Here is a 27,196-nt window from a genome sequence, read left to right as displayed (position 1 = left end):
GGATACCTAACAACTGGAGGCCTCTGCCCAGCCCTAGGGTAAATAGGCAGACTCTCCCTGGCTTGAGCTCACACTCTGCATGGCACCCCTCTGGGGCCTAACCTCTGCCAAATATGCCAGGCCATGGCTCCCCAACATGCAGGCGCTGACCAGCCCCAGCACAGAAGAAAGAAAGTTCAAGGACTTGGGCTCCAGTTTTGGCTTTGCTACTTTCCTCTCTCTGCCTCAGTTTCCACTGGATCCCAGCAGCTTCCTGTCCTGTCCCATTCTGGCCTCAGGGGCTGCACCTGGCCTCTCATATCTAGCTGGTAGTCCCAGCTTTGCTTCCCCTGCCCCCCAACACACACAACAGGCCATAGGAAGAATATTAAATACTCTTCTAATTTATTCCACAAACAAGTGGTAAACCCAGCAGCACTGACCCTGGACAAGGGCTCCAGCCCCTCCCCAATTCCCACCCCCCAATCCCATTAGTGACGATAATGAGGGCTTCGAGAACGGGACCGTGAGCGCCTAGGACAGAGGAAAAGAGACAGCACTTAAGTATCATGGGGAGGTGGGGGAGCAGGGGGGAAGAAGCCCTGGGGGATCCAACGGGGACAGGGAGGGGGCTCCACAGGGCAGACCATGGCCCTGGGCCATGCTTTACCTCCTCGATGAGCTGTATTCACGACCTGAAAAGGAAGGCAGATGTGACAGGTTGGGTGAGGGGTCTCCTGAGGAGCTGATCCCCTCACCCAGCACAGCCCAGCCAGGGGACTCACTGTATCTGGGGGACGGGGACCGGCTCTGGCGGCTGTACTGGCGCTCCCACTCCTCTCTCTCCTTCTCTCTCCGTTCCCGTTCCCTAAGGGAGAAAGGAAGAGACAAAAGGGAGGGAAACAGGAAAAACATGAGGCAGGGAAGGGGCAGGCCAGCCAATAAGAGAAGCAAGGTACGAGAGAGAGAGGAGCTTGGTAAGAAGGGGTGGTCTTACTTCATGCGGATCTTGCGGGCCATGGCACGGAGTTCATCTTCTCGCTCCTGAAACACAGATCTGTCTCAGCGGGGGGCACCTCTGCCCATCACAAGCCTCCCAGACCCCTGCCAGATTCAGGAGATCCCTCTCCCAACATTCCAGGGACTCTCCCCATCTCTCAGTCTCCGTGACCAACCATCAGCCACGTTCCCCCTTATCTCCATGCTGCCCGCCGTGCCTAGATAAACTTCCTTTTTCTCTCCCCAGCCTCAGTCCACCCTCGGCCTACCAATCTGTGTCCCAGTGGATCCCTTCCCCACGCCAGCCAAAGGCCCCTTTCCCAGGAGAGGCCTTCGCCAATCACCGCAGTCTCATGATGGGATCATTAGCACAGGACTTGGATGTACACATGCCATGACCCAGCCCTCCCTGCTTCATCGCTTTCTAGGTAGTCCCAGGGTTCAGCCTTCTCCCACTGCAGAGAGTCCTGTGTCCAGGGGTCCTCACCTGCCGCTCATGCTCCTGCTGGATCATCTTCTCCTGCGCAGCCTTCTTATCCGCCTTGACTAGAGGAACAAAGGGACCCAGGAAGGGCTGGAGGTCAGCAGCTGGTGGCCAGCCTCCCTTCCTCCCTGACAGGGCCCTCACTCACACTGACGGTTGAGCGCCTTCTGCATCCTCAGTTTCAGCTTCTCTTGGGGGGTCAGCTTGGGCTGTGGGGAAACGAGAGAGGGGAGGGGTGGTGGGTGCTCAGCCCTCCTCCCCCAACCTCATCACAGAGCTCCTGGCTTTTGAAGAAGGTAGAAAGAGAAGGGGATGGGGAAGCCCTCAGGAGAGGTGACCACCCCCAAATGGGGCTAGGGCCCAAGTGCCTGCACCACCCTGTGTCCTAGAGGCATCTAAGCCAGGGGTTCCACATTTCCTGGGACTACCCGCAACAAACCCTGGGTTCCTGCCCTGGGGGCACCCCCTCTTAGCCCCACCCCCCAAACACCCCACCCCCACCCCATCCCCTCTGTAGGCGCTTGGCTCTGGGTGGTGCCGCCGCTGGGAGTTAGACGGGCGAGTTCCAAATTCTTACTGACTTTGGCAGCTCCTGTCTCTTTACCCGAAGCTGTGTCGGCCCTAGATGGGGGTAGAAGGCAAAGGAGGACTGGCCTCATTCAAGAGGCCCCTCTAGGTGGCCACCCTATGTGTACTTGTGACTCTGTGTCCCCCCACCCCCATGGGCCATGTGCCCTTCAGGGCCTGGGGCTGCAAGGACTCCTGCACCCACCCCCACACCCACCGTGCTCCCTGGCTCACTTTTTCAACTTCTCCCCCACAGCAGGGGACGCTGCCGGCCTCGTCAGCTTCTCCCTGAGCGGTGATGGGGAGTGGGTACGGCTTCGGCTTCGGCTGTGGCTATGGCTGCGGCTCCGGGACAAACTGGGTGACCAACTACTGCGGCTGCTGCTCCGATGCCGTGGGGCCCGTCCCCCTCGGCGGTAGCGCTCCCCTGACCGGGAGCGACTCCTGGGGGATACAAATGCCCAGGATGACATAGGGACCTGGCCCTGCTTGGATACCCCAGGCCCACCTGCCCATCACCCATAGGTATCCAGAAGAAATCATTTCTGACCATGAGGTCTGTCCAGGCAAAGCCCTTGCCCCCGAGGCCCAGCCCCATCCTCGCCTTCAGGTGACTGACTTGCCCTCTTGGGGCCCATCACATCCCGGTCAGAAGTCTCTGTGACTTTGTTCTTGATAGCTATGTCAGTATAATCCATTTCCCTTATAATCCTACACACCTCACCAAGTCTGGGAGAAGGGTCAAAGGCTTCCCCAGACTCACTGCCCAAGGGCCCATCACATACAAAGTGAAAGCCCCACCCCTTCCAATCAAGGACAGTGCAGAACATGGGCATAATTCCTGGTCCTGTGACTTGATAACTCATCAAATCACAGGCAGGAAAACTGGAAGAGATCTGAGAAAAGACCGCCTGGTCCAGTCCCCCAAAGCCCAGAGAAAGGGTCACTCAAGGGCATAAATGGGCGGTAGAGGCAGCAGGTACCCAGACTCCAAACCAAGGCCACAGTCCACTTCCCTCTCTGGTACTCCCTCCTATTCCCTGATTCCTCATCATCCCAGCATGCCCAGATCCTTACACCAAGAGCACACGTGTACAGGCACGCTATCCACAAGCCTTGGTGGACATCTCATCCAGCTCAGAAGGGAACACAAAGCCCCTGTATCACAGGCCTAACCCGTGATCACCCACCTAACCTGTGATCACCCACCTTGGCTGGAAGGCCTCCAGAGAGAGCAAGCCTGCTCCCTCTTGAGACTTCCCCATTTTGGACAACTCTGATCTTTAGGAATTAAGCAGAGGGCAGAGCAAAGACCAGAGTTCAAATCCTACTTCAGACATTTCTTAGGTGTGTGACCAGCTGGCTGCCTCAGTTTCCTCATTTATACACCAGAAATCCTAAGAGCCCCTCCTTCCCACAACAGACCCTGAGGAATAAGAGCTAGGAGCCCCCTAGCCTGACTGTCCTTGGGTGGCTCCTCTGCTTCATCTATATCCTTCCAAGAGGTCTGACACAAGCAGAGGGCATCGAAGGCACAATGGTCCCAGACTGCCCAGAGATGTCCGGCCAGGCCCTCACCTTCCAGTACCTTCCCTGACCCTGCCTGCCCAAAGCTCTTAGAGAGCCCAGAAGGGCAGCAGACTAAGCTCATCTCTGAGCTCTGTGCACCTGCAAACCTGTCCCCCCCCCCCCACATACACACATGTACATGCAGGCAGCCATACACATATACATACACATGCATGCAGTTTGCAAAGTAGTCATACATGCATACATCATATACGTATGTATGTATATAAAATACATACTACACATTACACCCTTAACTCATACATGTGATCATATGCAGCCAGATGCACATATTATACATTGTGTATAACTGCAATATTATATACACATATACAAGCACGTACACACATACACTCATACATCTATATTATGCAGTGTCACCTATACACATACATGTAACACATATACATATAAGTCTATATCATATATTCACATGTAATCATGCCCATATGTACCATATATACACTTACACATCCACACACATGTACATCCACACACCAGCCATGCTATACCCTCAGTCGTGGTCAGTGATCAAAACATCTCCCAGCAAAGGCTTGGGACAGCTAAGGTGGGATCCAGCCAAGAGCTGGGATCCCGCGCCTCGATGACAGCCTACCTTGGTGAGACTATCATGAGACGTATGGCGCCATCTTTCCCCAAAGAAGCTAGCAGTCTGAAGGCACCAGAGCTGGAGGGGCTTATACAGGGTCACATAGCTACTAAATGTCACCAGCAGGATTTGAACTCAGGTCCTCCTTACTCCACACCCAGTCCTCCATCTACTGTGCTATACTAGACACCAATCTAGTAACCACGTCAAAAAGAAAACAGGGCTAGTCTGGCACGAGCCTTATGCGTTTGTTAACCAACCCTTTAATAATACATTCTAGAATGTTACCAAGAACCCACAGAAAATTCTGGGGCCTGTAGCCTGAAGACTCCCCTCTCTTCTCTGGAAATGGGGCTATTCAGCTGCTCTCACTCCCTGACCCCAGGGAGCGGCACCCCTCTAGAAATCCCAGGGTGGATCAGACTAACACAGCCTAAGTCTCTCCTCTATCCACTTTATCTCATAACAACACAGGCTAAAAGGGGAAGGGACTGGCCCTGGTTACCCAGAAAAAAGCCCAGGGTGGTAGCTAAGGTTCATTCCCTCTACTACAGCCCAAACCCTGCCTTCTTCCATCTTAACTTGGACCCTGGCCATCCATCCCTTGCTCAACTGGTCCCCCAAAGGCTGCAAAGACATGATTCAGAGCTGGTGGAGCCCTCAGGGATCCATTAGTGCACTGCCCCACTGTGCAGATGAGAAGACATGCCCCGAAGTAGGACTTTCCCAGGTGTCAAAGCCAAGATCTGAATACAGGGTGTCACCCTCCCTCCCTGGGTGCCAGAGCCCTCCTTCCCCACCCCCCCAGAAGTGGCCCTGCTTCCCCACTTGGGCCTTATAAGACTCTAGTTCCAGATGGCTCCTTTCTCTAGGCCTTGGTCAAGGCCCCCCCACCCCCAATAGTATCTCTGAGGTCCAAAGGCTCCAAACAGCAACAGTCTCTCTCCTTCCTCCTCTGTGGCTCCGAGCTCTCTGCTCAACTGTCCTGCAGCGCTCTTCCTCAAAGGTTGGCCTCCCTTCTCTGAGTCACCCAGAAGTTAGCTCTCTAAGACTTAGTTGGGTCTTCTCTGGTCTTTGGAGCCCCCACTGCTGTCTTCCTTAGAGCCCCAGAAGGCCAGCAATCACCCCGCTCCATGCTGTCATGCTTACCATAAGCCAACGTTTTCACTAACCCCAGAGACCCTCCTGGCTCAGGCCAATGTCCAAGCTCCAATGGCCTCAGCCCCCTCCACATTCTCCCTCTGGCTCCCACAGGTGACACGGGGAACCGGGTTCCCCTAGTCTTAATGTCACACAAGACTACACTATCAGGGGTTCAATCCCTTTCCTCTCCCACCAGGGCAGAGAAAAGATCTGTACCTGGGGCCTCTGTCAGGTCTCTGTGCACACTCAAAAGAGCAATCAATCCTGTGGTCCTCATCCCAAACTTGGAGCTGGCCGCTTCATACCCCCCAACCCCGCCTAGTGAACCCCATACCTGGATCGCCGCCGGGCCCCATAGCCACGGCGGGCAGGGGAGCGGGAATAGCGGCGTCCATCTCGCGAGCCACCTCCAGAGTGCCGCCGGCCACGACTCCGGGAGCGTGAGTAGCGGCGGGAGCGTGAACGGGAGCGTGAGCGCATGTGTCGGCCTGGCCGATAGTGGCCCCCCCGGCGAGAGCGGGAGCTTGACCGTGAGCTGGAGGTGGAGGTGCTGGAGGTACTGGAGGAAGAGGAGCTGGAGCGGCGGCTGTGGGGGACGGAGCAGAGGGGAGGCATAGGCGCGGTCACTGGCAGAGCGCAGGCGAGGGAGGCGGGGGGAGCTGGGGAAGAACAGCCCTGTCCCCACCCACCGCGGCCGTGGCAGGGGCAGGGGCACAGGCACAGACAGCGGGGCACGGCAAAGGTCGGGCGAGAGTGAACGTTACCGACCGGGAGCTGGCGTTACGACCTGGCGTGGGGCCACCGCCTGACTGCGGGGCCATCGGGGGCTGGCCGGCCCGAGGCTTCCCTGGTGTAGCCCCTGCACTGGCGGCAGCCGCTGCTGCTGCCGCCGCCTCCTCATCACTGCCCCCAAAGCTGGTGATGAAGGTGATCTTCTCCTCTCGGCCTGGTGTTGGCGACCGAGAACGGGAACGAGATTCAGAGCTGGACTCAGAGGGTGACCTGGGGAACGAGGGTGGGCAGCCAGATGAGAAAAGCTAGTGAAGGACTGAGCACAGGGGCCCAGGGCCCTCCAAAAACAAGACCAACCCCTTGCCAAACCCAAGGCTGATTCTAACTGTGTCTTCTTGAGACTTCAACGTGAGGGGATACCCTGCCAAGTGCAGCATGGAGAGCCTGTGGCCTCCTGGGACTCACCGCTTGTAAGGGTCATAGGTAGGGCTGTCTCTACGTGCATAGCTGCAGAGAGAAAACAGGGAAAGGCCTGTGAGTTGAACATGCAAGGCCCAGCCCTGGGGGAAGAGGAGGACAACCCATCCAAAGGGTCCCTGGGACACTGAAGACCCCAGACTCCCACCTCCTGCCTTGCCCAGCCCCCAGGGGCTCCAACATCACAGGGCCCTCTCTTGGAGACCCTGCCCAGGTCACAAGGCCCCTAACAAGCAGACACCATCCCTCGAACCAGGGTGTCCTCAGCCTAGTGCTCTCTGGTCACCCCCTTGCCCTTATACAGGGTCTAGTTCCAGCCCCATCAGCCCAGGAGGGCACTGGAGGGGTAGGAGTGATCTGATCCCCTAACTACAAGGACAGAGGGCAGGGGCCTACCTTGGGGGACTGATCTTACGGCCCTTCAGCCTCTTCTCCCGGAATTCCCTCCTCTGTCGCCGGGATCGGCGGCCCTGGGAAGAAGGCAGATTTGAAGCAGACACGGGCCTGGCCCCCTTCCCATCAGCCCCACTCCCACTGCAGCCAGCACCCCTCCCTCACCGAATACATGGCCTTCTCCTCCTCCAGGGCCTTGGCATGCTTGATGGCCTCAGCCTCTTCTTTGTCTTTCCGCAGCATCCTAGGAGAGGAGGACACAGGGGTTATGAATAGATACCCACCCACCGACAGAGGCCACAGCCAGGAGAGGCCTAGAGAGAAGAGAGTTGATGGCAGTAGCCCCATGCCCTCCCAGCTGCCACACGCCTGCATGGTCTGTCTCCACTCCACTTGTCCTCTCCCTGCCCTGTCCCCAAGTGTCCTCCAATGCATCCTCCGTACTGAACACTCCAGGGGGCCTGAGGAAGGCCATAAGTCACACTCCCAGCCCAGCTTCACAGAAGGGGAGATGGGAGGGCGCCCTCAGGGCTGTAGACTCACATCCAGCTTCTCTGTCCTCTCAACTGCCCTGTACAGCTGAAGAAACTGAGGCCAGAGAGGCTAGGGTGTGAATCCAGCCTGGGGTTCTTTGTGCCTCCTCTCCCTCTCTGACTCTCCTAGCTGCAGGACATGAGCCTGGCTCGCTCCAGAAGAGCCTCGGGCTGACTGGACTGCAGTGACTTGCCTCTGGCTACCATGGAGGGCTCTCAAGAAGAAGGGAAGGGACTTGCCAGAGATCTCCTGGTACACCTCCCACAAGCCAGGCATGGAGAGAGGGTTGGGGCAAGAGAGGGAGCAGAGTGCTCCAAGGCCAACAGGTCAGCGTGGGGACATGGGACCTAAGACCAGACATGGAACCAGAAGGGACTGTAGGACACACAGTCACTTTGTAGATGAGGGAGGCAGGGCCTGTCCCCAAATGCTGAGGTCCTCCCAGGACAATCAAGGGCAGAGGTCAGGGTCACTGTGCACAAGGTTGTGGAGGGTCATGTGCCAAGGTCATTTGTCTGAGCAGGTGCAGCGAGACTAGAAATCCACCTCACCCTGACCTTTATTTTATAGAGAAGGAGGCTCAGACCCAGAAACAACTCATTCAAGGTCACCAAAGTGGTCATCTGAACCTAGGTCCTTCCACTGGCTCCAAAGCCAGGGTCCTTTCCTTAGCCCTTCATGGCCCATGAAGAACTGCTGGGTCAACATTGCAGGGGCCATGTGCCTTGGGAATGGGCTACCTACCCAAGGTCATCCCAGACTCCTGTGGGAGAGGGAGGAAGGGGACAAGGAAGGGAGGGGGAGACCTCACCTCACGAAGTCCCCATCTGCCATGCCGTAGGTGGTGGCCTGCTTATTCAGGTCAGCTACCTGCTCCTGGTTCAGCTCGTCCACATCCACTTCCACATCTGTGCCCAGAGAGAGTCCGTCAGCGGGGATGGGGAGAGAGAGCCAGGAGAGGATGGGGAAGCCTGGACCAAGGGGATGGCCAGAATGGCCAGAGGTGATGGAGAAGGCAGGACCAGGGAAGCCGTCCCAGGGAGGGGGCAAGGCAAGAGTCAAGAAGGAAAGGCAGGCTGGGAGGCCTGCAGAGCAAGTGCCCCTTCCTCACCTGGGCCTCTGCAGGAGACCCTGCCTGGGCCCCCCACAACAGCCTGCCCTCAACCACAGGAGTCCTGGGTGTACATATCAGATACAGGCATGTGCATGTGTGTGCATTCTGAGCGTACTGCATTTACATGCATCTACACATGTATTCAGGTGTAGACACAACAGGTATGTGTATCTATGTACACGCATTTTAGATGTGGGGACTGCAAGTGTGTATATCTGCACATGTACATTCTAGGTATATATCTATGCACATACATTCTAGGTGTTGGTAATACACAAATGTGTATCTGCCCACGCATATTCCAGGTGCACAAATGCACATGTACATTCTAGGTGTGTGTACTGCATGTGTGTCTACCTGCACGTGAGCACTCCATGTGTGGACACTACATGCACGTCTGCGCATGCACACTCTAGGTGTGCACATGTACATTCTAGGTGTGGGTAGCGCATTATGTGCATGGCACATGCACATTCTTGGAGGGGAGTACATGAGAGCCCTGAAGTCAGGGAACATCGCTTGTTCATGGCACCCCCACCCTTTTGTCGGAAGCCTGGTACAGAGGAGGCATTCACCAAGAAGGGGCAGAATACACCCACCGATGTCAGGGATGACTTCATCCTCATCCGAGTTGCTCTCCTCCTCCCCAGGTGACTCCTCGTCCTCGGGTTTCTCCAGTGCCTTCTCCACCTCGGCCACAGTGCTGTCCTCATAAGTGTAGCCAATGGACGCCTTCTTCTCTGCCAGCCTGGGTGGTGGAGAATAGGTGAGGCTGCCAGCCTCCTGCCCCCAACCCCACCCCTGCCAAGTCTCCTGCCCCCAGCCCCTCACCGGCCCAGCCCCCTGCCTGCCTGCACTCACTTTTTCTTCTCTTCCTCATTTGGCTTCTGCAGGCCCCCATAGAGCTCGTCAATGTAGATCTGGTACAGACACTGCTCTTCAGAGACTGAGGGTGAGCCAGGCAGAAGCAGACCAGGTGCGGTGGCCAAGGCAGAGGGAAAACACTGGATGTGAGCAGAGCGAGCAGGGCAGGGGCGCCCCTAGCTCCAGGCTCAGCCCCTCCCCCTGCCTCTCCCCAGCCCCCATGGGTCACTCACTGCCAGCAAAGTCATTCTGCACCAAGCCTCGGTACCGCTCATAGTTGCACTTGCGCTCATCAGACTCCTGCTCTGGAGAGCTGGGAAAGAAACCCCAAAGCCTTGGTCATGACCATGGCAAAGAGCTTACCCTCTCTGGGTCTCAGTTTTCCAGATGTGTGCAATAGGGACAACCTCCACCGACATCCCAGAGAACCACTAGCATCCCTGCAGTGCCCTAGCCAGGACCAGCCCAGGCCCCTGAGGGTAGAGGTGGAGGGAGCCCCTGCCTCTGATCTCCCCTTTCTCCACACCACACAGGCAGAGACTCACATGGTCGTCAGCAGTGGTGGGGTATACTCAGGGATGTAATCCAAGTGGGCACGGACATCAAAGCGGTCGATCATGGTGTTGGTGTCTCCCTGCCAAGGCATCCTATGAGACACCAATGGCTCAGCACCATCCACAGGCACCTCTCCGGTGCCAGGTCCACCAACCCCTCTCTCATGCTACCAGACAGAGAATGGAGCTGTGGCTGGGCCCCTCTCTCCCATCTCCCAGCCCTGAGAACATAGACTTCCAAGGCCCCTGGCCAGTCAGTGCCAGGTGACTCATCCCACAGCCTGGCCCTCCCCTCTAACATGAGGGTCTCTAGGCAAGAGTAGAGAGTCCAGTCAAGTTTTCTGGTCTCTAAATGCCTTTAGCACTGCTCCAAGATCTGTTCCCTCAAACCCTCCCAGCACTGGTCTCTCTTCTTGCCCCGAGCTGCCCTTCTCAAAGGTCTGGCCAAATTCAGCCTTGCTTGGGTCTCATCCTGTCCCTCCACTTTCTCAATGCTCCCTCTTGGTGCTCTAAACTCCTCACAATTAAATCCACCAACTTTGACCTCAAGTCTTGCCTTGGGGTCCCAGCCCATCCACCACAACCCTTAGCTGTCCACCTCAATCCCTCCCAGGCCTCACATGTTGACAGGGCTCTCAGCAGCCAGAGCCACCGCTGAGTCAAGATGCACCTTGCAGGCCCGGCCATGCACCTGCAGGAACTGGGCAGGGTCCTTTTTCTGCAGGGACAGAGATGGCACAGAGCTAGAAAGGAACTCAGGATATCATAGTCCATGCCCCTAGTCTAGCCTGAGAAGTACAGTCAAAGCTGGAAGCCAGGTCCCCTGACCCCTTCTCCCATGCCAGACTGGCCCCAGGCAGGGACGCCAGCTTCTCAGGCCTGAAGGGAACTCCAAAATCACCTTGTGAAACCACCCCAATGAATGCCTAACCACAGACACCTCTAGAGATGAGGAACTCTCTCAGTCAGCAACTCACTGGGCCTCACATGCCATTAGTGCTTAGGAAGCTGTTAGCTCTAATTGTTCTATCCACCAAAAGCTGCCCGCTGTGGCCCAGCAGGGCAGTGCCAAGCCCTCTTAAGGGACAGCCCTTCAGATATCTCTTCCCAGTTCTTACAAGAAATCTTCACATGAGGAATGTGTCCCAGTCCCTGCCCATCTTGCTGGCCTTTCTCTGGATGAGTTCCAGTTTGTCACTTCTCTTCTCAAAATATCCAGCCCATTCCTGCCTCTGTCTAAATAAACCTCAGGCTTCTGGGAAAGCAGCCTCAGATCACATCAGCTCTCCTGACAGTTGGGCCACACTGGCAGCTTATGTTGGGTTTATGATCAATTCAGACATGAACATTTTCATCCAGTGGTGAAGGAGGTTAGCTAACATGCTTGAAGGAAGACACAGGATTCAAAAAGTTGCTGGCAGGCAAGAATCTTGGGTCAAATCTAACAAAATGAAACTGAGGACTGACAAAAGCCAAGCCTTGCACTCGGGTCCAAAAATATCCACATTCACAATGTCAAGATGGGATGGGGCCCCTCAGTAAGAGAGCAAGAGCCTGCCTACAGAAGCCCTTGAGAAGGGCTCAAGGCTCCTAGCAGGGACAGAGGCAACAAACGCCTTAAGATGCCCTGAGTCCAGGCCTGGGGAGTGACCAGGTCTGTCACCCTCTTTGGGGCCCTGTGACCCCTGGCAATGCTCAAAACTACCTGTCTTTACTCTCCCTACTGTCTGCGCATCCCCAGTACCTAGCAGAGCCCACACATAGGAGGTGCTTTTAAAATGCTTTCTGGATTTGCTGATTTATACTTAAGGGCATCTAGGTGGCTGCATCGAACTTTGGGCACTGGGCCAGAGCCAGGAAGATTCATCACCTCTAGCTGTGTGACCCTGGGCAAGTCACCTAACCCTGTTTGCCTTAGTTTCCTTATCTGTCAAATGAGCTGAAGAAGGAAATGGCAAATCCCTCCAGTATCTCTGCCAAGGAAACCCCAAATGGGGTCACGGAAGAGTCAGATATAACTGCATAAAGGGAAAGAAAGGAAAACTGAGCTGGGACAGGTCAGACAGCTTCAGGGACTATGAGAGTTCTCCTATGAAACAGAGATGTAACTGACTCTCTCTGGTGCCAGAGGCCAGAGTTCACAGCAGGCTGTGAAGACATGATTTAAATTTGGGGGAGACAAAACCAACCAGAGCTGGGTTGTCTCCAGAGGGCCACCACGCAGGAAGTGCAGGGGTTAAAGAGACTCCCTGAGGTCCTTCAACCTACAACATGCTAGAGGACAGAATTGTGGCCAAAGAGCTCTGGGCAGATTAGGATGTGTGGGGCTGAATTTACTGAGAGAAAATTGAAAAGAGGCTTAGGTGTGGTTTCAAAAACTCCCCTAGGAGGAAAGCCCACACAGCCAGAGAGCAGATATGTGAAAGGGTCCAGATGGGGAGGGTGCCCGACGGCCCCAGCCACACCTCAGCATACCTAGCACAGGGCGACCTCACCCAGAAGGGCACAAGAAGCCAGGGGAGGGGCCAACAAGGTGGCCTCTGGGGGCAGGAGGAATGCCTCCCCTTCTCAGGGAGCACCTCCTTCAGACCTAGACCACACTACATGGCCTCTGAACTCTCCCCACATTCCACTCAGCTGCTCCCCACCCTTGGTGCCTGGAGCCCATCCCATCCGTCCCACCCTTCCTCAGCCCCACCCTCCCCTACCAGAGGCCCAGGCCCATTAGGCCACCTGTTAAGCACTTCCCATCCCCAAGCACAGGCCACTCTCTGGGTCTATTTTGTAGTAAGCTGCCTGTAAACAGTGACTGAGCCTAGTAAAATGGTATCTCCTGGAGGACTAGGACTGTCTCCTTGGTTGTTTTTATTTTATCTCTTGCACTGAATAGTCTTTGGCATACAGTAGGTGCTTAATAAATACAAATTTACTGCCTGTTGAAATGGGAGCTCCTGTCAAGCCTCTCAGACTAGTCCTCATGCAAGTCATGCATCTTCAACCTCAGGCCCTTGCTTTCGCTGCCTTCACCAAAGAGGAGCTTGGACAAGCCTAACTACAAGCCCTATTCCTTCCATCTCCAGATCCCAGGATCTTTCATTTGACAAAAAGACAAAAACCCTCTCCCTAATATGAACCCCACTCCTAACCCCTCTCAGTATGGTCCTTCAGCCATATCTTTCTCCAGCTCATTTTCCAGATGAGGCAAATAGGGTGAAGTGACTCGCCCAGGGTCACACAGCTAGGAAGTGTCTGATGCCAGATTTGAACCCAGGTGTTCCTGACTCCAGGCCTGTCACTTTACACCTAGCTGCCCCTGCCCCTCTATCTAGGGCTGTCAAAAAGAAATCTACCTCCTATCCCTCAGGCCCAGTTCCCACCATGGCCTTCTTCCCTCCTCAAGGCTCACAGGACTATGTCCAGGCTTCCCAGCCTCCCCAATCTGAAACCAGATCACCTGCCACTCCAGCCTCATCCCCTATACTCCCTATAAAAATCCAAATCCTATCATGCTCACTTCTCTGCCTATCCCACCAGCTCCCTGTTCAAACGTTCTTGCCCCTGCAAGGCCAAGGTCTGTTTCCTAGAAGCTCTGAAACCTAACCTTATTCCCTCCTCCTCCTGAGCTGCCAATTCTGTGCTTGTCCTTTAGCCCAGACAAGTCCTTGGGGATCACGGAACCCAAATGCCTCCTTCTAGAGATGGGGAAAGCAGTTCAGGGGAAATGCTTTCCTTAAGAGCCAGGATGAATCCAAGTCCAGTCTGAACTGGACCATGCCAAAGCATGAGCCACCTTCCCACTTTTAACAAAAGCAGATGGGGATCCTCCTCCTGGGGCCTCCCTGACCAGACTCTGTTCCTTTCACAAATTGCCTCACAAACTTACTCAAGCCATATTCAAAAAATGCTTGAAGTGAAATGAACTAGGAGGTCACTTAAAGACACCATCTTCATTCCACACTTAGGGAAACTGAGTCCCAAAATGTCAAAGAAACTTGTACCAGGTCCCACAGGTACAAAGTGGAAGAGCTAAGATTCCCATCTGCTGCCCGTTGTCCCCATCCCCCATGTTTGAGTCCCTTGTTTGGGGCACCCATCCTCCCCCACCCCAGGCTCCTGCCCCACTACTCACAATCTTCTCATAATACTCCCGACGGCGTTCAGCTCGCTTCTTGTAGTCTACCATCATGCCCCGAAGCTTCCGTTCATGTTTCCGGGCCTCATGCCACATGGTGGCGGCCAAGCCTGCGGTGGACAGGAACTGACCATGAGGGATGGATCTGGGGAGAATGGTGGTGCCCGCCCTCACCAAGGACTGATGTCCTCTCAAAGCCAGGGCAGCCCCTGAGGCCCAAAGCAGGGAAGAAGAGGCTGGATGTGAGCTGAGAAGGGGTAGCTGCTGGGCCTACACATCTCCACAAAGAGCCAGAACTGGGGATGTCAGGGCCCAAAAGGGAACTTCAAGGCCATCTCAGTTAAACTCTTTCCCCTCATTTTACAGGCAAGGGAATTGAGGTCCACAGAGGGATTTCCCCAAGGCCAGCAAGTGCTGGGACAAGCAATCAAAAAAACAGTCACAAGAGTCTAATGACAGCTCTACCATTGACTGGTCAAGCAGAGCTTGAGACAAGTGAAATGTCTTTCCCTTTGGTCATCTCAGCACCCCCAACTCTAGAGAGTGGGGGCCAAGGGCATGTACCCAGGAAGATGAGGAGATGTAAGGAACACGTTGATGATCATCTTGTCCTTCCTTTAATTTACAGACAAGAAAACGGAAGCCAAGAGCCCATAGATCTGGGGAGCAGCAACTCCCAAAATGCACCGTGCAGGAGAAGGGAGAGGAGGGGGAAGGTCTGAGAGGACATAGACAGACATGGATCTGGAGCTAGAGAGCTGGAAGCAGGGTAGGAGGGAGGCATGAAAGAAAAAGGGGGACCGGAAGTTCAGGCTATGAAGAAGACAGAGATGATTTCCTAGTGAAGGAGAAGGAAAGGGGTTTGGGGGGGACATAGGAGGGGTACTTCTGGGCTGGAATGAGACAGGGGAGGGGCTGCTTCAATGCAATAAACAAGAGCTCAAAAACCAAAGACACAAGCAAACATAACTCCCTATCATTAAGGAGACTCCATCTGAGAGGATACAAAGCTTAAGTAGGACCAGAAGAGGAATCCCCTGGGAAGATTGCTGGTTCTGGCACCAGAGGGCCCAGACTGGAATCTCACTTTTGCTACTCATTCCCCATGGGACTCTGACTGGGTTGGAAGGTCATGGTACCTGCTAGCTCCACAAGTCAGTCTCCTCTGAGGCCCTGCAGGCAGATACTGAATAGTTACCAGAGGAAGAATTCATTCCCAGTATGGTAGGGAGGGGCTGGGGTCAAGAAAGCCCTCAAGGAAAAGAAAGTGAGCATGTATGAAATGCCTACTATATGCCATGCAGGGCTAAGTGCTTTACCCTCACCCTGGGAGAGTAATAATAATACTACTGTTATCCCCATTTTACAGCTGAGAAAACTGAAGCAGATAGAGGTTAAGTGACTGGCCCAGGGCCATACAGACAGTAAGTGTCTGATGCTGAATTTGAACTCAGGTGTTCTAACTCGAGAGCTGGTGTTCTATCCCATGCACCACAAAAAGATACAGGTGAGAGAGGTGTGCATGGCAGACAAGGTAGACCTCCTGTACAAAGGGTCAAGGAAAGACTATTTATGAGGGTAAAGCAGAGAAAGAAGTGGTTTATTCATTCTGGAAAGCAGTTCAGAACTAGGCCAAAAAGCCAATTAAACTTTGACCCAGTAATACCACTACCGGGCCTGTGCCCCGAAGAGATCAAAGAAAGAGGAAAAGGATCTACATTTATTTCTAGCAGCACTTCTTGTGGTGTCCAAGAACTGGAAACTGAGGGAATGTCCATCGATTGGGGAATGGCTCAACAAGTGATGGTATACGACCGTGACAAATGAAAATGGGGCTGAGAAATCTGGAAGAATTCGATGAAATGATGCAGACTGAAGGAAGAGCCGTGTGACTGTCACACAGTAACAACACAACTACAAAGACAGACCACTTTGACAGATTTGGGAACTCAGCTTGACACAGTGACACTCCCCCCCCCCAATCCCCCGAGGATTTCTGTGGAAACATGGCCCCTCCTGGCCTCAGGCGCAGACTGAAGCTTAGTTCTGTTTCAGTTCTTTTTGGACATGGCTAATGCAGGAAGAATCTGTTGTGCTAGACTAGACATATTAATTAGGGTTTTGTTTTTTCTCACCTTCTCAATGAGTCAGGGAGGGGCAGGTTGAGAATTCTGAAACTGAAAATAAAATTGAATTTAAAAAAAAAAAAAGAGAGAATAAGTTTCTTCCAAGGTGCACTAGATGCCCCTGCTCTACTGGAAATAAAGCCCTTTGTCCTAGAACAGTCCAGCCTTCACACAATGAAACTTGACTTTGCCCTCGGGCAGCTGTGTCTGCTTCCTTCAGCAACACCCCGGCCTCCCAGAGGGCCAGCAGAAGAGTTAGTAAACTCCTGGACCATCCCTGAGCCCTGGGGCCTGATTGGCTCAATTCACCCATGGAGTGACCCTCTTACCATCTGACCTCCTGATTCCCAGACACCAGTCGATTGGCACTGGGCCTGGAGTCAGTAAGTCCTGAGTTCAAATTCTACCTTAGACACTTCCTAGTTATGTGACCCTGAGCAAGTCACCTAAACACTCAGCCTTGGCTTACCCATCTGTAAGATGGGGATAATAAATAGAACCTACCTCCCAGGGTCATTGTGTAAGGAATCAAATGAGATATTATTTGTAAAGCACTTTACATACATTAAAGCCCTTTATAAATGCTATTATTTCCAGCTCCACACACTTCCCTAAAGTTTCCCAAATGAAAAGGCTTGCTCCCCAACCTGTGAGGCTCCCCAGGGCTCACACTCCATGAAGATCAAGAGGCAAAAACAGAACTGCCCTGGTCATCTGAATACACTATAGACATCTAGACAGAAGGAAGAAATGGCCAGGGATGGGAACTGGGTATGGAGGCAGAATCAGAGGAGTCAACTATCTGCCCCAGTCCAAAGAATAATTCTGATCTTCAGAATACAGAGGAAGCCGTGAAGGAAACTTTCTGTTTGTATCAGATTCTCCTCAACAAGAAGAGTGAACAACAGTGCAGAGCAAACCAGGGCTTGGTCTGACAGGCTCCATCAGCGGCCCAAGATCTGAAGTTCTACAAGGGGAAGCCAGCCCGGGAGCAAGGGGAAGCCTGAAGAATGAAAGTCTGCAGACACAAGGAGCAGCTATTCCAACAGGGAGGGAAAAAAAGGCGGGGGAGGGGAAGGGGGGCTGCTAAAAAAACCAGTGTGTTTGCACACGGAACTCCTCAACTAGCTTCATTTTTAAAAAGATGCACAGAACAAAGTCAGGGCAGGGAAGACAAAAAGCCTCAAAGTGTGGCATTTGGAGGCTCATTGGAGGACAGAACAGAGACGCTGGGACAGCAGGCCTGACAGCCTGGCTTCTGCACCTGGAAAGTGGGGGGCCCAATCAGATGATATCCAAGGTAAACACTCTACTGTTCTCTGGAACCGAACAGAAGAAGACACTACAGGGGAGTAGAGACCGGGCTCTCGGCCTCCATGGATCCGATGGGTCACACCCCAAGCCTCTGAAAGGTCTGGCCGATGGAACTATGGAGTTCCCACTGGGGATTCCTGAAGGGCAAATGTCAAACATCTCCCAAGCAGAGGAACGGAACCTGCCAACTATGGGCCAGTCCCAGGAAAGTTCCAGCGTCTAAGGGCTAAGGGTGAGGACAGCAGCGGAGGGCAGAGGAGGCTGGCAAACAAAGGGGATGCAGAAACAGAAGGACAAGCCATGACAGGCTAACCTGATTTCTCATTTGGACATTTACCTAAAGGGGGTCTATTGGAAGACTGCTGCAGATGGAGCAGGGGCCTGAAGTGAGGAGGACTCAAGTTCAAGTTTAGCCTCAGACATCTAGTAGCTGCGTTAACCTTGGGCAAGTCACTTCATCTGTTTGCCTCAGTTTCCTCATCTCTAAAATGGAGATAACAGCACCAACCTCCCAGGGTCACTGTAAGGACCCCATGAGATAATAAAGTGCCTGGCATACAGTAAGCATTATACAAATGCTATTATTAGATGCAGGTTTACTTAGATTTTAGCAAGGTATCTGACAAAGCCTCATGCTACCCTTGCAGAAAAAATAATGAAAGGCTAGACCCCCAAGCCAGTTTAACGATAACTCGGAAGGCTCCAAGGCTCCATGGGAGCACCCCAGAGGTCAGGCAAGGATGGGTGCAGAGACAGCACCCTGACCCCATCTGAAGGGGCACAAAGATGGGAAAGCTAACATGCCAGTGACAGCCAGGATCCAAAAAAGATCTCTACAGACTGTAACTAACCATGGGCTAAATTAATAGGGATGATTTTTTTCTTTGATGAGGCCTAAGACAGCATCAACATAGGAAGCTTCCTTTGAGGAATGTGCTGTGCCCCAAAGGGGGTCTGCTCAGCAGCTTCCAGAGCTGCCTGAGGAGTGAATTTTAAGAAGCAAACATGAACTCCTATATTGCTATCTGGACAACTGACCTCATAAACAAAAGACAGGAGAGGCGTGGCCAGATTCATCTGAAGAAGATCTGGGCAGTGGAGGTCCTGTGAGTTAAAAGAACAAAAGCAGCTCCCTCAGTGCCCTCTCAAAGAGGGTCAGTGTGGGGCCCGGGCAGCTGCCAGTCACCTGTAATGGTGTGCTCCGTTCTGGGAGTCACAGTGGCTGAAAGACCTTGAGGACAACCCCAGAGCAGGCCATATAGGAACTAGGGATATTTGCCCTGACGAAGGGAAGGCTTGGGGGAACATGCTAACTGTCTTCAAGGATGTGAAGGAATGCCATTTAGAAGAGGCCCAGGTAGGTTGGTCTTCACCTTGGAGCAGAAATAGAGCAAAGCATGAAAGCTGTAGTTAAGGCACGGTATCAGGGATCTAGCCAAGAGTGAAAAGGCTACCTTGGGGGTTCCTCAAGAACAGGCTAGTCCCAGGGATGGCCACCTGTCAGCTATATGATCCAGTAGGGTCCTGCTCAACTATGGTCTGAAAGAGCCAGCTCCTGGGGTTCCCCTCCCATTTAGGGGCTCCCCCCGGAGCTCTTCTTCCATCTCTGGACCCTCTCTCAGGCTCCTCAGCCAGTTTCTTTTCCCTCTGCCCTCCCAGGTGTGGATATCTGCCAAGGGTGTCTTTGTGCAGCTCTTCTCTAACCTCTCCTTTGTGATCTCATCTCTTCCCATGACTTCAATTATCACCTCTATGCAAATGCCTCAGAAACCTAAAGAGGTAGCTCAGAGGACCAATATCCAGCTGGAAGTATCCCCCTCTGTGATGCAACTGCATAAACTAGTGAGACCCAAAACTAAACTTTCTCCTTTTCTTGCTTCTGTGCCTCTACATTCCCAAAGACCTGCCGACATCCCTCACCCATCTCCATCTGCTAAAGTCTTTCAAGGTTCAAGTCAGGGGCCACCTCCTCCATGAAGCCTTCTCTGGCCTTCCCTCTCACTCTAATTTTTCAGGTACTTCTTTGTCTCCACACATACACTAATTACTTAATCACAGTCCAATTGCTACCATATTTAAGTACATTTCTTCATTTTCCTACTGTTAGCCTGAATAAACCTCTTCGATACAGGGATTATTTTATTTATCCTGGTGTCAAAGAAAGTACTTAATAAGAATCTGTCAATTTAAAAAAGATTGTTGAGGGTTAAGAGAGAGCTGAAGGGGCCAGGACGGGGTGTTTGTTTGAAGTCCAAATCAGGGATACTACCATGAAGGCTGTAGGAGTTTGGGTGGGAAGCAGAGAAAGACACATCTGATTTTTAAAAAAAGAGGAATGGAGTACTTTGAGCACCAAGGGCTGAACAGTACTTAGTGAGGTTTTGGGAAGGGGCTATTTGGTGGCTCAGGAACCAATAAAGATATGAGAAGGGAAGGATACTGGAAAAGGGATGAGAGAATGTTTCCGGCACCAGGAGAGAGGGGGCTCACTGGATAGTCCTCTGATTAGGAAGAAGGATCCAGTTAAATGAAGGGGAAATTGAGGGCCCTAGGAGAAGGAAACTGGGCAAAATGAGGTCAGAACTCAACAGAGGGAATAAGGAAAAGAGGTACCTCCAAACAAGGCCCCAGAGGGGAGGGCAGGGATTGGGGGAAAAAGGATCCATCTATGGGGAGAAGGAATGCAGAAAAGAGGATGGTCTACAGCTGTCAAACATGCATGGTCCTTGACAAAGATTAAAATGTAAATGGGAGATACTTAACAAAATCAATATAGATATAACAGCACATAGAGAAAATTACATTTTAAAACGAAGTCAATGTGCTGCCAAAGGGATCCTCACATCTGGATTAGTGCCCCGTTTCTACTTGAGTCTGGAGCCCACCCCCACTAAAGGAAATGACAAAGAGCATGTGGTAAAGTCTAGAATGGGGAGGGGTGTAAAGGATGGGTCGCACCGTACAAACCATGAGATGAAGAAGGGGAGCGAGCAACTTAATGGAGGCAGGTCCTAGACGACCCAGGGGGGGGCGGGCCGAGATGAGGACCTAAGGAATCCAGGGAAGGAGAAGCGAGGTACTGGGTCTAGGAAGTCTTAAAGTGACCAAGGGTCCCTGGTGAGGGGATCAGAGCAGGATTCAGGAACTGGGGAGAAGTGACAGGGCTTGGGGAGAGGACAGGAGAGGAAGATCGAGGCTTCCCTGGAGAGGTGGGGAGGGGTTCCCTGAAGATGGGGTTGCAGCTTCCAGCAAGGTTTGTGGGGGAGTAACTTTGGCTACAAAGTGTTTAGAGCTCGAGGAATGGGCAAGGGGGGAGGGTCTCCAGAACACTGGGAGGGGGAAGGGGAGAGAAGGAAACCAGGCAGGGTCTCAGCGAGGCAGCGGGAGAAGATCCAGGAGGGTCGGGGGCGGCGGGAGAACAAACGGGGGCGCACAGACGAGAGGTGGGGACATGGGGCCACAGGAAAGGGGGAGGGGAGCCTGGCACGAGGGAGGAGTGGGGGGGCCTGGTGGACGATGCAGAGGCTCGGGGGTGGGGGAGGGGGCATGACCTGGGAGTGGGATCGCGGCGCCGAGATCGAGGGGCGGGGCGGGTGGGGGAGGGGAACGCGGGGGGCTGATGGGGGAGGGGTGCAGCCCCATCCTCGCTGGCGGCGGCGGGTGGGAGAAGGCCCCGCGGGGGCGCGACGACGACGCTTTCTCCTCCCCGGCCGCCCCGCGTCCCTCCCGGGCGCGGTCTCAGGCCCATGGCCGCACGGGGGCGGGGACACAACAACCCTGGCCCGGCTGCCCTCTCTCCTTCACTCACCGCGTCTCCGCTGCAGCCGCCGGTGCCGGAACCGGAAGCGGGGTGTACGCCTGCGCGCCGCGCCGGAAGGGGAGGGGCCGAGGCCGCTGGCTGGGCCTAGAACCGCGATTCGGCCCGGGCTGGGCCTGCGGCCAGATCGCGCCCGAGGCCCGGAGAGCGCGCAGGCGCACAACCGGGAAGCGTTCCCGGGGGCGGACTCCAAGGCGCGGAATGCGCAGACGCCGGGGCTCTCCACGTGACTAACGCCCCCGCCCTCCTCCTCCTGCGGCTCCTGCTTCTGGGAGAGCTGCGGCCTGAGGAGCGGAAGTGGGGTGGGATGAGAAAGGGAGGGGGGAAGGGCAGCCAGGGGAGGGACCTGGTGGCCACGTGCTTGTGAGGCTGCTTGGTGGGGCTGTGGAGGAGCAGCGCGGCTGTGAGCGTGGATGGACCTGAATTCGAATCCCACCTCGGGTGCTGATTAGCTCTGACCAGGCACGACTTCAGTGTTCCCCCACCGTAAAATGGGCACGATTTGCCCAGGAGGCAGCCAGATGCACATCTTGGGGCCTGCAGTCTGGAAGACCCGAGTTCAGATCGGACTTTAAACACCCACTACCTGTGTGACCCTGGGCAAGTCACTTCTCCCTGTTTGCCTTGGTTTCCTCATCTGTCAAATGAGCTGGAGAAGGAAATGGCCAACCCCTCCAGGGTCTCTGCCAAGAAAACCCCCAATGGGGCCAGGAAGGGTGGACACGCCCCAGCAACAACACAGACCGGCCCATCGCCTCCCTTCCCACGGAGGCCATCTCATATCTAGGTCCGCCTGGGCACTGCTCTCATTTGGAGATCATCCGCAGAATGCCTTCGCTCTGCGCCTTCCAATCAATCAATAAACATTCATGAACCCAGCGCTGTGCTAAATTCTGGGGATACAGAAAGAGACCGTTTGGGTCCCTACCCTCAAGAGCTCACCCAGTAAGGGTGCTACAATCTGATGCAAATGAATATATGCAAAGCAGGCTATAGGTAGGATAAGGATTTCGATGTCCTATATAGAAGTAGAATACTAATACAGGATAAATAGGAAATAATTAACAGAGAAAAGACACTGGAATGAAGAGGGACGGGGAAGGTTTTCTGCAGCAGGTGGGATTTTAGTTGAGGCTTGAAGTCCTGGAGGTCGGGGGGTCCAAGGAGGGAGCTGTCCCAGGCACGAGGGACAGTCCAGAGCTGAGGGTGTCTTGTTCTTGGAACATCGTGGAGGCCTCTGTCACTGGAATCAGGAGTATATGGGGGGAAGGTGTAGGAAAACCAGAAAGATGGGAGTAGGTCCTTGAATGTCAAACAGCATTTTGTATTTTCTCCTAGAGATGATGGGGAGCCCCTGGGGTTCACAGAGTACGGTCAATGGAAAGAGTGCTCACATCCCCCAGACCTTCCTGCCCCTTTACTTGTAGGTACCTCCCCCTTAGGCCATCTGGACGCTCATAAAGCAAAGCCCCACTGAATCAACCTGGCTCAGAGAGGGTAATTGACATGCTCTGGGTGACACAGCTAGTAAGAAGGGAGAATGTAGGCCTTTGGACTGCACCAAGTCCAGTGTTCTCCCTTTCCTTCCCCTCCCCCAATCCAGTGCTAGCTCGGACCCTCCTGGTGCTGAAGGTCTATGCTTTTATAAAGATCTTCAAAGCTCTGATGTTCCCCAGGATCTATGACTCATGAGACTATAAAGGAGGGTGGGGGGAACCTGCAGCCTTGAGGCCACACCTTCTAGGTCCTCAAGTGGGGACCTAGAGCACACTTGAGGACCTAGAGGGTCACAGGTGGCCGTAGGGACACAGGTTCCCCACCCATACCTTAAGCCAATTTCTTTCCCTTTCCCAGACCTGTTCTAAACTCTAAAATGAGGGGAAAGGGTGATGATCCCTAGATGGCTGATGACCCAGGGCTATTATAAGAAAACTTCTTTAAAAGCTATTTATGTATTTGTCTATAACAAATAGTGACCTCTCCCTTTTGTTAGGACCTTAGGATAGGAGTTCTTTCCTCAGAACAGCCTCCCAAAGTGGGGAGCTCATCCCCATTTCCCACCAATGAAGGAGTGGGTTTGCCCAGTATCCTCTAGCCAGAAAGGAGCTTGGAGCCAGGCAGGACTCAACACTTTCTGGTTCTCTATCAGCCCCCAACTGTCATCTCCCTAAATCACAGCTGCCACTGAGGAGATAATACTGCAGAACACAGCTAGTTTTTCTGATAGGTTGGTTGAATTTGCGGAAATTTTTCAGGTCTTTCTTCCTCTTTTTTGAAATTCTTTTTCATAAGAAATGGCTCTAGGAAGCGCCCTGCAAAGTTGTATCTGACTCTCTGTGACCCCACTGGGGATTTTCTTGCCAGAGATTTGCCGTTTCCTTCTCCAGCTCATTTCACAGATGAGGAAACTGAGGCAAACAGGGTGAAGTTATTTGCCCAGCGTCACAGGGTTGGCAAGTGATGGAGGCCAGATTTGGGTGAAATATAGGTGACATAAAAATAGAAACTATTTGAAAATCATAATTGCTGGAGGGATTTTCCAAAAGGCAGGTCTGACTAGGGTGCTTCCTTATTCCCTTAACTTCAGTGACAACTTAGCATTTCCAGGAGCAAGTAGGAGATATTCTTCATGGCCTCAAAAGCCAGTCACAATCCAGGCTCGACCTCCCTTTCCAGTCGGATGCCAGATTTTGCACCCTACATCCTGTGCCTCCTGGCCTTCTGGCAGTTCCACCTTCCAACTCAGGGCGTTTTCCACTGGGCCATTCCCCCATGCCTGCAGTTCTACTCCCTTGAGGCCACCTCCTGACCTCCCTCAAATTTCCCCCTAAAGTCCCACCTCCTGGAAACAGCCTTTCCTCTCTGCTAGAGAACACTAGAGCCTTCCCTCAGAGCTTCTCTCCAGCTCCTCCTGCCAATAGCAAGATCAGATGAGCCACATTTGTAAATTACTTAGCATAATGTGACTGCCGAATAAATGTTGGGCACCTTCCTTCCTGTAGCTTATTTAATCATGGTTGTTCGTACCTGATCCGTGAAGCCCTCCCCACCCGCTCTTAATCCATATTTGTTATTTCCTATCCCTCCTCTCTAGAGCTTGCTCATGTGTATTTGTTTGCATGTTGTCTGTCCCCACTGCTTAGCACTATGCCTAGCACATAGTAGGTGCTCAATAAATGTTTACTGATTGATTGAATCAATAGACTAAGCAATGGAGAGAACAATGACTCTTTTTGGTTTTCTCCTTTTTCTGCTTAGCTCAATGCCTGGCACATAGTAGGCCTTTAAAGAATACTTGTTAACTTCCCTCGTCCCTGGATGGCCCTCCCCTCATACTGACCTCCCTCTGCTTCCCTGCTCTCCATTTCAGCTCCTCTTAACATCCTTTCTTACTTTATTCTCCTCTTTACTCAACGATTCTACTTTGTCTCCCCAGGGCCAGCTTAGAATTAAATTTCCTTTTGCCTATTATCCCATAATTCCAGCATGCCTGGAATGACCTCCCTCCTCTACCTCTTAGAATCCTTGTTTTCCTGTTTCTGCTCACGAAATTATCTTGAATTTATTTTGCTCATATTTCTGTGTCCATGTTGTCCCCTTATGTAGAATGCAAGTTCGTTGAATGCAGAGGTTTCATTTTTTGTCCTTGTTTTCCTAACACATAGTATACACTTAACAAATATTTTTTAATTGATTGATCCTCTCTCCTCCCATCTTCCTTCCATTCCCTCTCCAATTGCTCATCATTTCCCTGTCTGGTGGTCCCTTTGCTAATACCTTTTGGAAGGATGAGGCAGAAACCTTCACTTTGTGTAATGTAAACACAGGAAGCCCAGAATCCTTGACTGAACCAACAAAGGATACAAATGAGATGTAAACAAATGTTTAACTTGGCAAATTGGATAAGAACAGACAAGAAATATTTTGTGGTTAGTTGAAGAAAATCATTTGTTCCCAGTGGGGCAGTGGATATAATATGGTGGACCAGGAGTCAACCATCCCAGTGATGTTATGATGAAGGACTCCTAGCAACTGGGGGAAGGATGAGCTTTCTTTCTCCTCCCCCTCCCCATTAACCAGCTGATAACCTTGTAAACCTCCAAAGGTTGAAGATCTAGAGTCCCCACCTGAGCTAGAAGCAGTGTCCCCAAGCAACAGTGACTGCTGGCATCCTCCAAAGCCAAGAGATACAAGGCCACTGAGCAGAAAGCTACACTTAAATGAGAACGTCCTCCATAGAGGAAGGAAGAAAAAAGAACTTCTCATAGGGAGGAGCTGTGAGTTTGCTTTTGGTCACATGTGCCATCTAAGCGTGAGCCCACTCTTCCCTGGGGCCTTGTGTGTGCAAGGGAAAGTATGAATCTTAGGGTGAGGTTTCTGTAACAGCTGCCCTTGCTAGACGTTACTTAGTAAATACCCTTTCAAAAACTGAATTAAGTCTGGCTGACAATCAGTGGGAAGCACACTGGATAGGGGTTCAAGAGCAACCGTACTAGGTACCTCAGCCCCTTGGTATTACCCCCAGAAGCCTGAGGGAAGAGGTAGCAGCCATTCAATCCATGTATAAGATAGGAGTATGAACCCAAAAGGAGATACATCAAACATGCTCCCCCATCCTCCTCTATCCTTTAAAAAAATACCTTAAATTGACCCTACAGTCCCCTCAAGTGTCCTTTATTTATCATCTCTCCTCCCTTTCTCAGCCAAACTCTTAGAAAAAGTCATCTATTCTTGCCATATTTCCTCTCCTGGCTTCCAACCTCATCACTCAGCTGAAACCACTCTCTCCAAAATGATCGATATTTTTTAAATCACCACATCTGGTGGCTTTTTCTCATATCTCATCCTTCTTGATCTCTCTGCAATACTTGACACAGCTGACCACTTGGACTTAGTACCCCACTCTGTCCTGGTTCTCTTGGCTATCAGACTGCTATATCTTAGCCTTCTTTGCAGGATTTTCTTCCTTGTCCTATTCCCCATGCACTGGTGTAGCCCAGAACTCCATCCTGAGCTCTCTTCTCTTCTCTTTCACCACCTTGTCTTGTGATCAGATCTGTTCTCATGGATTTAATCATCATCTCTATGCCTGGTGACTCACAGATCTATTCATCCCTCATCTCTAATTCAACATGTCCCAAATTGAATTCCCTTTTTTTGTTTTCAAAACACTTTGTTCTTCCTAACTTCTTCATCCCTGTAATGGCCACAACCATCAAGGTGAAGAAATAGGATGTTTTCCTGTTGTTCAACAGTAGAAGGCCATGAGTCATTTGCATCATATTTAAGATAACACCCTATGAAGTCTTAGAGACAGATCCCAGAGCCCATCAGTGCCAGTATATTTTTACAGTTGCTGTACGGTCCAACACACTCTCCTTTTTTTCAACTCTAGACCCAACTCACTGTTCACCCATATTGTCCATGACAGACATACATGCTGATAGAGAATTCCTGTAAATTGTTCACCTGAATGTATACTGTAATCTTGACAAGAGATATTCATTATCCAGTTGGTCTTTCCAGCAGGTTCTGCAATGTCCAATCAGCCAAATGTCATTGCAGACAGACACTTCTGGAGAACTTCACCATCCACAGGGAAACCCTCTTCAGCTCAGGTCCTGTGCTGGGTTGTTGAACCCCTCTGGTTAGCATACACTGTCCATTAGACCCTCTGCACACGCATCACTTCCAGCACTGATCACTTCACTGTCCATGCTCTTTCCCATCTTGGTTCTCATTGGTGCTAATCTTGTCTCCTCTCTAAATGTACCTGGGACTGTGATGC

General features: G+C 52.5%; 1 protein-coding gene across 3 annotated transcripts; it reads right to left on the bottom strand.

Annotated features, from left to right (window-relative positions):
- Positions 1 to 362: 362 nt before the first annotated feature.
- On the bottom strand, positions 363 to 21,673 carry CLASRP (CLK4 associating serine/arginine rich protein). Of its 3 annotated transcripts, XM_072607995.1 has the most exons (22): positions 21,400 to 21,442; positions 16,287 to 16,328; positions 14,149 to 14,261; positions 10,640 to 10,737; positions 10,011 to 10,112; positions 9,699 to 9,778; positions 9,463 to 9,547; positions 9,201 to 9,349; positions 8,299 to 8,395; positions 7,119 to 7,197; positions 6,957 to 7,030; positions 6,549 to 6,590; positions 6,120 to 6,353; positions 5,686 to 5,937; positions 2,264 to 2,473; positions 2,044 to 2,083; positions 1,611 to 1,671; positions 1,466 to 1,524; positions 977 to 1,023; positions 765 to 847; positions 650 to 674; positions 363 to 513 (listed from the first exon to the last, which is right to left on the bottom strand). In XM_072607995.1, exons 3-22 carry the CDS (start codon positions 14,245 to 14,247, stop codon positions 471 to 473), a joined length of 1,959 nt encoding a protein of 652 aa, XP_072464096.1. In that variant the 5' UTR covers positions 14,248 to 14,261; positions 16,287 to 16,328; positions 21,400 to 21,442; the 3' UTR covers positions 363 to 470. The 3 variants fall into 3 exon arrangements, 2 of the variants coding, with proteins under 2 accessions (XP_072464096.1, XP_072464095.1); XR_011966859.1 differs by lacking the exon at positions 16,287 to 16,328 and having other exon boundaries at positions 2,040 to 2,083; positions 21,400 to 21,673; XM_072607994.1 differs by lacking the exon at positions 16,287 to 16,328 and having other exon boundaries at positions 21,400 to 21,673.
- Between the last annotated feature and the right edge of the window lie 5,523 nt (positions 21,674 to 27,196).

Source organism: Notamacropus eugenii, chromosome 5 (assembly GCF_028372415.1).
Source record: "Notamacropus eugenii isolate mMacEug1 chromosome 5, mMacEug1.pri_v2, whole genome shotgun sequence".
NCBI lineage: Eukaryota > Metazoa > Chordata > Mammalia > Diprotodontia > Macropodidae > Notamacropus > Notamacropus eugenii.
This window is presented reverse-complemented; position numbering and strand designations above follow the sequence as displayed.

What these genes read in the sequence shown, in the direction of transcription:
- CLASRP (XM_072607994.1), bottom strand. Translation starts at nt 14,247, where the DNA reads ATGTGGCATGAGGCCCGGAAACATGAACGGAAGCTTCGGGGCATGATG. An exon ending in GCAGATGGGGACTTCGTGAG is followed by an intron (nt 7,198 to 8,298) that starts GTGAGGTCTCCC and finishes CTCCTCTCCTAG; the next exon opens with GATGCTGCGGAAAGACAAAG. An exon ending in AAGAGACAGGAGCTGCCAAA is followed by an intron (nt 1,672 to 2,043) that starts GTCAGTAAGAAT and finishes GTTTCCCCACAG; the next exon opens with CCCAAGCTGACCCCCCAAGA.